This window comes from Rhincodon typus, chromosome 3 (genome assembly GCF_021869965.1).
Source record: "Rhincodon typus isolate 14 chromosome 3, sRhiTyp1.1, whole genome shotgun sequence".
NCBI classification, from domain to species: Eukaryota; Metazoa; Chordata; class Chondrichthyes; order Orectolobiformes; family Rhincodontidae; genus Rhincodon; species Rhincodon typus.
This window is the reverse complement of record NC_063334.1, coordinates 95,019,799-95,032,607: the sequence shown is the minus strand read 5'-3', so window position 1 is coordinate 95,032,607 and position 12,809 is coordinate 95,019,799. Positions and strand designations below refer to the sequence as shown.

Sequence of the window (12,809 nt, the reverse complement as noted above, 5' to 3'; positions counted from 1 at the left end):
CAGCTATGTCCTTTAGGATTAGACCAGCTTGATCAGTGGGAGTACTGCAGCTGAACAACTGTTGGTGGTGGACATTGAAATCCCCCAATCTGAGTACAGTTTCTGCCCTTACCACCCTCAGTGCATCCTCCAAGTGGTGTTCAACATCCTGACTTGAAAATATAATTCTTGTTCCTTCACTGATGATGGATTAAAAACCTGGGGAAACTACTTCATAACAACACAATTGGTTTAGTCCCAGTAGATAGATTTGAGAAGTTGCCTGGACAATTAACAATGTTGGCTTTGGCAGCACTGCTCACATTCCATAATGATTAACAAAAAAACCCCTCAAATCCTTGAATGTTCTGTAAATTCAGCTTCAGTTTTAAACAAAAAAAAGCTCAAAATAAAAATGTTATCAATAAAAGTCACGATTCAGCTCCTAGATTTTCCTCAAAATTCAGCTGGTTCAATAACATCCATCGGAGAAGCGATCTTGCTCCTGCAGAACCAGTCTGCCTTGTGAACCACTTTCTCATTCTGCTGTACCACCTTCAACAATTTGTGTAAGTATATACCTAGTCTGCTCTCCTTTTAGAATATTATCCTGTGTTTTATATGTTCTTCTTGTTAACATGTATCATTTCATAAATTCCATCTGCCACATATCGCCAATACCATCATCTTATCTGTCCTCTTGAAGTACCATTCCAGCTCTTGGTATTTCCAAGTTTTGCGTCATCCATACATTTTGAAATTGTCCCTTTCATACCCATAAATAAATAAACATCAAGTAAAAGTGCAGTGATTCTCTCCAACTCCTGGGAAATGCCACTGTGTATTTTTCTCCATGCTGAAGAATAACTGCTGACTACTAGTCTCTGTCCCCTGTCTCTCCTCCTTCTTTAAAGAGAAGATATTTCATGCTATTATCCACACTGCTACTATCCCTTCTATTCTGTGGGCCTCAACTTTGCTGACAAAGCTGTCCCATGATACTTTGTCATATGTCCTTGGACATTTATGTACACAAATCACCTGTATTGTCCTCATCAACCCTCCCTGCTACTTCATCAAAATATTCAATCACATTAGTTAAACATTGTGTTTAACATATCAATGCTGGATTTCCATAATTGATCCATAGTTGTTCAACTGATTGTTGATTTTTGTCCCAAATCATCACTTCTAAAAACTTTCCCATGACTGAGGTCAAATCAATTAGTTTACTAACATATCCTTACACTTGTTTTGAAAGTGGGGTATAACTTTTGCAAATCTTCAGTTCTCTGACACTAACCCTTTATGTGAGGAAGACTGGGAGTTTATTGAAGGTGCTTCCACAATTTCCATCATTATTTCCCTCAGCATCTCATCTAGTCCTGATGACTTAATCTTAATCTGCTCAGCCTTTTCAAAGCTTCCTCTGGATCAATTTTTAGTCCATCCAGAGTTTCAACTAGCTCCTCTTTCACTGTGACTTTGACAACATCTTCTTCCTTGAAACGGTAGATGCAAAGCATTCATTTAGGGCCTCAGCCATGTCCTCTGCCTCCATGTACAAATCCCTTAATTAGTAACTAATTAGCTTCACTTTTATTTTGTATTGCACTTTTACATGTTCACAAAAGTGTTTTTGGTTCTCTTTTACCTTAACTGCTAGTCTCTTCTCATTCTCTCCCTCTCCTTCTCTTATTCAGTTTTTCATTTCTCCATTAATTTTCTATATTGAACCTGGTTATCACTTGTATTATCAAAGTGACATTTGTAATGCACAGCCTTTTTCTACTTCATCCTACTTTATATCTTTCATCATCCAAGGAGCTCACATCATACTTTTATCCCTCATGGGAAGGAACTTCAATTGTACCTGAACTACCTTCTCTTTGGAAGCTGTCCATTGTCTATATCAGTTTGGTTGACTAATCTTGATTTGAATTTATCCAACCCAGGTCCTTTCCCCACACCAATTAAATAGCCCTCCTTCAGTTAATTACTTTCACTCTGAATTCCTTGTCTTTTTTCAAAGCTAACCTAAACTGGATATGGCACTTGCATTTAATTAGCTAGATGGTAGTTTAAGATTTATTACATAAAATAAAAGAAGCAAACTTACAGCTCAAAAATATCCTGGAATATGTCCTTAAACCGTCCATCATAAGCCTTCATAATAGTGTTTTTGGTGCTCATATAGAGGGGCCATTTCTTACTTAGGGCATACTGAAAGCAGCTGTGTGCAAATCCTGTAATAGACTACACATTAAATAAAAGAAACAAGTCAAAGACTATTCACAGAAATGGATTACAAAAATTTTCTGAAAAGGATACAAAAGCTTTTGGTTCAATGGTGAATTTCCCATGGGTTCTAAACTGATACTTGGGGTTGAATTGAATGATCACGGTGTTGGGCTGAAAACCTAGTGGATACCCTACTGTGATCATTGCGGATCCCCACCACAACCTGAGTTAGTACCAATGGAGCACTTAGCTGCTGGCTGTTTGGATCCTTAATTTGTCCAAGAGCTTCCAGTCAGAGACCAGAACCTCTCCAATACTGGCAGTGCCAATGCCCAGGCTTCAGGGTCGGCATTGGAATTGGAGTGGTGGTGGGTGATGTGGGATAACCCGTTGTCAAGGTGATATAGTGGTGATGGAGGGGTGGATTCGATTTAAAGGACAACTTTGAGTCTTCTTGTATGTGCAGTATTGCCACTGGTGGGACTGTTTGATAGGCATGGTCTGCCAAATTAGGAGGGACCATCCCCCGCCAAAGCACAAGGCTGCCAGGCTTTACCTGATAGGTTTCCCACATGGTGTAGCTCCTGCCTGTCGCTGATAGAATACTTAAACACTAGAGTGTCTAAAAACTGTCCAGATTCCATTCCACATGGAAACTGTTCTGTTCATTACGGGAGTAAAAATGATTTCCATTGACTGCACTGGACACAAACCCAAATCTGAGTTAGAGATAAGAATGTGAGATAACCCATTAATTCAACTAGTTGTAAACTGGATGCCTGTAATTTTAAAACCGTAAATATTTCAATAACATTTTATCCACCAATTGTTGATTATAGTGTTAACAACAGACTTGAAAGAAGGATGATTCTTTAAAATAGCTCCTTCAATAGTTAACAGCGAAAACAGGTCTAAAATATGCTATTCCCATTTGTGACATTGTGAGGAATGAAAGTATATCCTCGTTTTGTGAATTACAAAAAAAAAATCATGCTACATAAAACAAATTAACAGAAAATGTTTTGAACATGGGGAAACAAAACACAGTGTAAAGTTTCAAATGTTCACAAATATTACTAAATAACTAACAAGTCATTGTCTGGGAAAGATAGATAACTGAAGCAGAGCTAAATTCAGAAAGCCATGAGCATCTTACCTCATCTGTATTGAACATTCCCATTCCTACTCCTCCACCAGGGAAGTCAAACACATTCCATTCCAGGGATTTGCTCCCATCCTCGGGCACGAAGACAAGTTTAAAGTTACCCGGCTGGTCCATGACAAAATCTATGGCTCGATACTAGAATGCAAATAATTGTTACAACTTAGAAATACACATTTTAAACAAAAACAGAGTATAAAAGACATTTCAACTTAATGTTATATGCTTGAGTGCCGGGTCTGCTCTGCCTGTTGTCTCTAAATCAGATTAAGTTAATTTTCCTTTCTTATAACAGCATTTATAAGTCCTTTATTTTATCAGTTATTTATTTGTTGTGTCTAAGTGGTGATGTCCTCTACTACTGTCTGGAGGTTCTTATAAATTGTTTTGCTACTGAAGAGAAAATCCCATTTTAATATGGAAATACAGAAGCAGTATACCACCTTTTGTAATATGTTCCTTTAAAATGAGAACAAAGTAGATTCATGTAAAATCTAATGTTCTTTATAGGCAAAAATATGCCTTCACCAAAATCATATGGAGCACGCAAGGTATTACATTAAACAATGCTAGAAATTTCAATATTATCTCATCATCAAACATCATTTTATTTTCTGTATATTGTGAAAAGTGGAAGTCAGCTTTTAGCTCCTGCTCACCTCCTTTCAGAAGCCAAAGTTTTGGCTGAACACTACGAATTACATAACCTTTTCATCACAAAGGCTGCTATTGCCATACCTTAAGACCATAAGACATGGGAGCCAAAGTAGGCTTTTCAGCCCATTGAGTCTGCTCCGCCATTCAATGAGGTCATAACTGACCTAACAATCCTCAACTTCACTTTCCTGCCTTTTCCCTATAACCCTTGATTCCCTTACTGATTAAAAATCTATCTCAGCCTTGACCATGCTTAAAAACCCAACTTCAACAATCCTCCTGGTAAAGAACTCCACAGATTAATTATCCTCTGAGAAGAAATTCCTCCTCATCTCTGCCTTAAATATGCAACCCTTTACTCTATGCTCTCCGCTCCTAGACCATCCTACAAGGGGAAACAACCTTTCCGCATTTACCTTGTCAAGTCCCCCAAGAATATCGTATGTTTCAACAAGGCCCAATCCCATTCCTCTAAATTCTAATGGGTACAAATCCAATCTACTCAACCTCTCTTCATAATACGGTTCCTCCATACTTGGTATCAGCCTCTAATCTGCCCATCTGTACTTCTAAGCTGAAACCACCTGCTCATCAAACCATCATTCACAGTCTTTTCACCTTTCCACACAATTACTTCAATGCCCCCAAAAGCAGCCTTCTATCCTGAATCACCGAACATTTGCTCCTCGTGTTTTATCATGCACCAGATCTCCTTATCCATCATTACTGCCTGCATTGAGCTTGATACGATATTCCTCAAGAAGACAGTTATCCGGAGTTCAGAAAGTTCTCAACTCTGCAATCCCATCTTCGCTAAAGAGGCTTTGTCGCCCAATTTGTATCAGGGAGACCTTATGGAGTCAGGCAGATGGCAGGCTAGAAGGAATGTTTACTGGGACACAGTCCAGATGGAATCACAATTGTTAGGCCCTCATGCCCTCACCACAAACACCATTCATCAGAAATGTGAACTCGTTCTTGCCCCACTTACGTCCTGATAAGATGGATACTTCCAGCATGTTGTTCTAACTTCAGATTTCTAGTGGCTGCATGTTTCATATTAGCTTTAAGTGTACCAGGTTTCCTTCCCTAAAGATCATAAAATGTGTCAGGATTTCAGTCAATCCAAAAGCCTCAAGCTCTCTTTTAGTTTCAACAGCTTTTCATTCCAGATTTGTATTGTAAACTGTAAGGTCCCACAGACAGCAAATGGGATGACTTAGCAGTTAGTTGAGGGATACATATTGACCTGGACACTGGAGGATTTCCCTGCACTACCCGAGAAGGCAGCTGGAACCTATGTTTAAATATCTTAACCAAAAGAAAATAAATCAGACATTACAACACTGTGTCAGTACTACACTGAAGTAACAGCCTTATTTTACTGCCTTGCTTATGGAACTGGTCTGCAGTGTAAACAAAGGAACCTGTAATAGTGCAGAAGGTTCAGTGTCTTTGAAATTCCCTTCCTCAAAAGGCAGTGATGCAAAATATTTAAACATTTTTAAAGCAAAAGATAGATAGATTCTTTATGTACCAAGGGAATGACAGATTTTTGGGGATATGTAGAGTTGAGGTTAAAATCAGATCAACCATCATATTATTGAATGGCAGTGCAGCTCAAAGGGCCCTGTGGCCTATTCTTGTTCATTGTTTGTATACTGAATACATTGAGCTACTTTTATAATAATCTGAACATTGAAAGTTATCAATTATAAAGCAACATCTTTGTAATAGGCTATAAATATAATGACAGCCTTACCTGATCTCCATATGCATGTCGGCCTATTGTGATTGGCTTCACCCAACCGGGAACAAGTCGTGGGATGTTTTTGCAAATAATTGGATCTCGAAAAACTGTGCCGCCTAAAATATTTCGGATAGTTCCATTTGGACTTTTCCACATCTTTTTCAGTCCAAATTCTGAAAAATTATCAATTGGGCTTTTGTCAATATTACCACTGCAAGAAACTAGATTGAATATTCTACTTAATTCTGCTAGAGAGGAAGCTAGTGATGTAAAAACAGAAGCAAGAGTGACTAAAGATATCTTAAAAGGAAAAGAGTACATAAAGTGTTGGTTCTCGAGAGGGTGAGAATGGGTATTAATAGTATTAAAGAAATTGTGGATGTAACAAGTAAATATTTTGTTTGTCTTCACTGAAAACTACACAAAAATATCCCAGTAATACCTATAATATAGAAGGTTGAAGGAACAATGAATTGGTGAAATTACAATCACTAGGAATGTGTTTCTGAACAAACTGATAGAGCTGTGGGTTAAAAAGTCTGCGGGTCCTCATCGTAGGACCTTTAAAGAGGTGGCTAATGAGAAGATCAAAACATTGGGAGCTATATTTCCAAAATTCATTCAATTCTGGAAAAGTTCTATTGCCCTGGAAAGTGGCGAATACACGCCCTGTACTAAAGAAGGGAAGGATGCTGGAAACAGGAAACTACAGGCCACTTAGCTTGGTATCTGTCATGGGAATGGTGTTAGATGTGATAATTAAGAAGGTTATCACTCAGCACTTGGAAAAGCTTGAGGTAACTCAAGAGAAGAGTTAGCATGGTTCTGTGAAAGGGAGAATCGTGTTTAATGGAATTGGAATTAATTGGAATTCTTCGAAGGAGTAGTCCAATTCCTAAGATGCCAGGGCTGTTGTACGAAGAGAGACTGGATCGGTTAGGACCATATCCACTTGAGTTTAGAAGAATGAAGGGGGTTGTCAGAGAAACTTTCCTAAAATTCTAACAGGACCAGACAGAGTAAACACAAGAAGGATGTTCCCGATGACTGAGGAACCCGAACTGGGGGTCATGTCTAAGGACCTGGGGTAGACCATTTAGGACTGAGATGAGGAGAAATTTCTTCACCCTGAGAGCGGTGAGCCTGTGGAATTCTCTGCCGCAGAAAGCAGTTGAGGCCAAAACATTGAATGTTAGATATAGTTCTTAGGGCTAAAAGAATCCAAGAGTATGGGGAGAAAGCAGGGATAGGGTATTGAGTTGGATGATCAGCCACAATCAGATTAAATAGTGGAGCAGGCTTGAAGAGCTGTATTGTCTATGCCTGCTCCTATTTGCAACGTCAATGGTTCCTGCGAGTAACATAGAATAGGTGTCCACTGAACTTGGATTTCCAGAAAACAAGCTTTCATGGAAAGGCTGTTGCACACAGTGTAGTGTAGTTGCTAACATATTTGCGGGCACAGATGATTGGATGGCTGGATGAGAACAGAGAGCACGCATAAATGGGTCTTTTCAGCAGTTGACAAGGGGATTCAGCTGTTCGCAACAAGCAAATTACTGGACACTCAACTGACCCGTGCTTGCAACATGGTATCCAACATTAGATGGGTTTCTGCAATTGGACAACTTTTGCTGGATAATCCTGAGTGAGCAACGAATTACCTGAATCAATTCAGGATTGTCAGTTGGGCTTACAACGTGGTACACCTGCATATACTGAAAGCTGGAAATATTAATACAAAAGGCCCTTTTCTTTGCAGGCAGAAAGAACAGCTGATTAATTGTCATTAATTGTTGCATTCACCAAGACAATGCTTCTGCCAATCAGACTCCAATTGCCAACCAATCAGCAGTCTCCTCTCATGCAACATATAAGAGTTTTCCCCTTGAATTAGTACTTTTGCAAATTATCCTGTAGAGTGCAAGATAAAAAGCTTCAACAAAACATATCGTTTTTACAGAATGGGCCAACGGTTCTGTTTTCATACTGTATGACCCTATGACTTAAACAGTCAAGTTCACTATGACCAAGTGACCAGTTACATCAATTACTTGGATAAAGACATCAAAGGCATGGTGACTCAATTTGCAGATGATACAAAGATAGGTAAGTATGTGGTGGAGATGGCAGAACAAGGATTCAGATAGGTTAAGTAAATAGGTAAAAATCTGGCAGATGGAGTACATATGTAGTTGTTCACTTTGGAAGAAAAAATGCTAAGAATTATTTAAATGGAGAATGATTGCAGAATTCAGAGGAGCAGGGTGATCAACATATTCTAGTGCATGAGGCACAAAAAATTAACATGCAGGTAAAGCAAGAAATTAAAAAGGCTAATGGAATGCTATTCTTTATAAGCAATGAATCGAACATAAGAGAAATGACATCATGCTTCAGTTATACAGGGTACTGGTGAGTCCACATCTACTATCCTGTGTGCAGTTTTCATAGAGTCATACAGCACAGAAACAGATCCTTCAGTCCAACCAGTCCATGCCAACATAATTCCAAAATAAACTAGTCCCACCTGCCTGCTCCTGGCCCATATCCCTCCAAACCTTTCCTATTTGTGTACCTATCCAAATGTTTTTTAACGTTGTAATTGTACGCACTTCCACCACTTCCACGGGAAGTTCATACCACACGTGAACCACCCTCTGTGTAAAAAAAATCTCCCTCTTTTATGTCTTTTTAAATCTCTCTTCTCTCACCTTAAAAATGTGCCCCTTAGTCTTGAAATCCCCCATGCTAGGGGGAAGACAACTATCATTAACTCTATCTATACCTCTCATTATTTTATAAACTTCTATCAGGTTGCCTCTCAACCCCCTATGCTCCAGTGAAAAAGTCCCAGCCTATCCAGCCTTTCTTCATCTCCTTATTTACGGAAGGATGTAAATACATTGGAGGCAGTTCAGAGAAGATTTGCCTGGAATGAGGTGGGTAGTCTTATGAGAAAAGATTGAACAGACTGGGCTTGTTTTCACTGGAGTCTAGGACAGCAAAGGGTGATTTAATTGAAGTATATAAGATCCTGAATGGTCTTGACAAGATGGATGTGGAAAGGATATTCATCCTTATGGGTGAGTGCAGAAAAAAGGGGATACTGTTTTAAAATTTGTTGTTGCCCTTTTGGGATTGAGGGGAGAGAGCTCTCTTAGAGGGTTGTGCAGCTTTCAAAATCTCTACCTCTGGAAGTGACAGGGTGGGTTCTTTCAATATTTTTAAGACAGGGATGGATAAATTCTAGTTAGTCAAGTGGATCCAAGGTAAGCGGGGACAGGTATGAATGTGGAATACAGAGCACAAACAGATCAGTCATGATCTTGTTGAAGGGCTGAGTAGCTGACTTCTGCTCCAAACTTATGTTTGTACGTTAAGACTGCATGAAGAGTACTGTCATTTCTGGAAACAGTGAAACTTTCACAGATAATAGGTTTCTTGCTCTTGGATCAGTATGTCCTTCACCTTCATTCTTTAACAGTAAGTTCACCAGCACCACCAGGTGGCAGTTTGCTAAAAATGTAAAGTTACAAGCGTGCTGAGATGATGTTGCACATGCTGGCTTTACTGCACAAAACAGAAGAAGATATTTTAAACTGTTTTTAAGCAGTAAATTTGCTATCATTATTTTCTCAATGATTTCCTGGTCTTTCTACCAATTTGAGACCAACTGCCTATTTCTCCTTGTATATACCAAGGCTAATCCCTTTATATACTGAATGGTGACAGCAAGAGACATGACTAAATTGGGTCACATTATCCAATGTCTTCAGGGTATCATTGAATTAAACATTGAGTCATTAGTTTAAAGTGATTTCGTTCTGAAGTAAAACTGATCACAACACCACTTATAAACTGATTAATATTTTAAAAATTCTCTTGTACTAGTGTTAATCACATCAAGTGTTGTGGGAAATGTATGGCATATGTTCTATTTTAGACTGACAGTTTAAACAGAGAAACCAGGCAGAATATTAAATTCAAATGATACCCATCCGCACAGATGAGCCCCATTACACACAGCTTAACCAAATTATTTTTAAATCTTATCTTCACATATCAGCTGCTCCTAATTATTTTTGTCTACAATTGTTGTTTTTACATTCTTTCAACATCTGACCTTTTGTTCTCTCATCGCTCATCTCCCCCTAGTTTTGTCCCACTGACTAGACCTTTTTATCAGTTTCTATCTTGCCATCTGTTTAAATTTCTCTTGAAGAGAGACCTCTGACACAAAACAAATCACAATGTCTTTAAAGTAATGTAATTTAAACGTGTAGTTCTGCCTTCATTCCAGTTAAATTAAAAGGGTGGCATGGTGGCTCATTGGTTAGCTCTGCTGCCTCACAGTGCTCGGGACCCAAGTTTGACTCCATCCTACGGCAACTGTCTATAGCTGCATGGGTTTCCTCCGGGTGCTCTGGTTTCCTCCCACAGTCCAAAGGTGTGCAGGTTAAGTGGATTGGCCATGTTAAATTACCTATAGTGTCCAGGGAAGTGCAGATTAGGTGGGTTAGCCATGGGAAATGCAGGGTTACAGGGACAGTTTAAGGTTCTAAAGTAGATTTGTAGCTCGGGTTGTGGATGCTGTGGTCGGTTGGCTCGCTGAGCTGGTTCGTTAGTTCGCAGACGTTTTGTTATCCTGCTGGGTAACATCATCAGTGTAGCCTCCAATGAAGCACTGTTGTGTTTTCCCGCCTGGTATTTAAACTCTGGGGTCTGTTGGAATTGGTTACCTCATTTCTGGTTTCTCTTCGCAGTGGTGTATATATAGGGTCTAGTTCTACGTGTTCATTGATGGCCTTCTTGGTGGAGAACCAGGCCTCTAGGAATTCCAGTGCTTGTCTCTATTTGGCCTGTCCTAGGATCCTGGTGATGTCCCAATCGAACTGGTGGTTCTACTTAATTGTGTGTGTGAATGGAGATGAGTGAGTACTGATCGTGTCTTTTTGTTGCTGGTTGGTGTTCATGTATTCTTGTGGCCAGTTTCCTACCAATGTAGTGTTTGTTGCAGTCTTTGCATGGAATCTTGTATATCACGTTGGTTCTGTCCATAGTGAGCAAGGGGTCTTTGGTTCGAGTTAGCAGTTCGCATAGGGCTGATGTAGGTTTGTGTACCACTCTGATGCCCAATGGTCGTAGGAGTCTTGTGGTTAGTTCGGATATGTTCTTGATGTATGATAACGTGAAAAATGAAACCTGAAGGGACAAACACTCCCCGATTCTACAGCCTCCCAAAGGTGCCCAAACCAGAAGTACCCCTCAGACCCATAGTCTCTCTTCCAGGTACACCAACACATAGGTAAGACAAGGAGTTAGAACGAAGACTAAAGCACCTCGTCAGCAAGTCACCCCACTTAATCCACTCAGCCCAGGAGTTCCTCAAAAATCTCAAAGACATAAGAATAGACGATGTCGAGACCATGGTGTCCATTGACATTACCGCCCTATTCAAATCAATTTTAGATTCTGCTTTTAACATGGATCAAAAATTAATATTTGTTTGTCTTCCCATATAATGACAAACTAAATAACTATCCATTTTCAAAAAAGTAATTTTTAGTCAAATAAATCGAAATTGGGTACAAAAATGCACACATAAACTGTTCTGGTTTGAATTTTGACAGTAAAACTTTGGTGAGCTAGTAATTCTGATTGTGTAATCTCTACAGATTAGTCTTCAAATGAATAGATGTCAATCATGTACCTTCCACTCGAGCTTCATCTGGTGTAATGGTGGCACATTTCACTGCGACTCCATATTTTTGTGTTGCCAATGCAGACTCAATGGTCACCCGGTCAGCTGTTTTATCTCGATTTGGGAGACCGAGATCAAAATATTTCAACTCCACACTAACATTAGGTAGAATAAGCTGCAAAATAAAAAAAAAAAATCAACATCAGTGCACCCTGCGAGAGAAATATTGAGAACCCACACTGTGATATGCAACTTCATGCATTGAACAGATTTTCAAGGAAAATACATGTGTCAATGGTCTGGCACAAAAGAATTTATATTTCATGTGATGTCTGATGATTATGATAGGCCTCATATAAAATGGCATCTTTCAGCTCCATCTCTGAGAGAATTGCTTTATTTGTGTGGCAATGAAGCTTGATTTGTGTAACCAGTTAGATCTAAGCATGCTGTGTATAGAAATAGATTGATTGACCTAGAGGTTAGTCATGATAGTAGAGCTGTGAATGTTAATTAGATTATAAGTGGGCAAAACATTAGCACAAAAGATTGGAATAACATGGAAACAGCTGTACATCATACGCATTAGACTGTACCATTGTACCTTTAATTAATGATGATCAACCATAAGACTTCAGGGACTAGTACTTAAAAACAGACAAAAAGAGAATGTTCTAACATCTTTACTTATGATTAGATTTCCTATTGTTGTACAATCAACATAAAACATACATCAAAGTCCCACAGATGACTGCTTCAATGAAAATCCCACTGCTATTAAATTGTGCAAGAGATCCATTCTAAACACTTTAAACCCTTTCTAGACCGATATTATAATAGATGTTCATTTACAGCTTCAATGTATTACTCAACCTGTAAATAATCCTCAGGTTTAGCCTGTAGGCATTACCCATTTCACAGGGAAAGGCAAATTTGATGGGCATTCATTGACATCTCCAGTAAACCATTAACTTGCAATTCTACACAAGGATAGATTTCCAATCAGAAAATGATGTCTACATGAGCAAACATTTTTTGTTGACTTGTACACAGGACAAAATTTTGGAAGAAGGTTTAACTGAACATGTTCCATTCAAATTTTCCTCCGATCCCAAGCTGAAACAGTTGGGCAAGAACATTTCAATATCTCCCCAAAGGGAGTCAACATCTCAAGAGGAGCTCAGTCTTATCAATACCTCACAAGTCCCATGATCATTTCAGAGATAGTAGGAACTGCAGATGCTGGCGAATCTGAGATAACAAAGTGTAGAGCTGGATGAACACAGCAGGCCAAGCAGCATCAGAGGAGCAGGCCC

At 39.1% G+C, this 12,809-nt stretch overlaps 1 protein-coding gene across 4 annotated transcripts in view; it reads right to left on the bottom strand.

Annotated features, from left to right (window-relative positions):
• Positions 1–12,809, bottom strand: part of LOC109919843 (isocitrate dehydrogenase [NADP], mitochondrial-like) — a 74,765-nt gene that overhangs the window by 34,971 nt on the left and 26,985 nt on the right. For all 4 annotated transcript variants that reach the window (XM_048594996.1, XM_048594999.1, XM_048594998.1 and 1 more), the window contains 4 exons: positions 11,503–11,668; positions 5,802–5,962; positions 3,377–3,520; positions 2,099–2,235 (listed from right to left, as the gene is read on the bottom strand). In XM_048594996.1, coding sequence (XP_048450953.1) covers positions 2,099–2,235; positions 3,377–3,520; positions 5,802–5,962; positions 11,503–11,668 — 608 coding nt within the window. The remainder of the gene's footprint in view (positions 1–2,098; positions 2,236–3,376; positions 3,521–5,801; positions 5,963–11,502; positions 11,669–12,809) is intronic.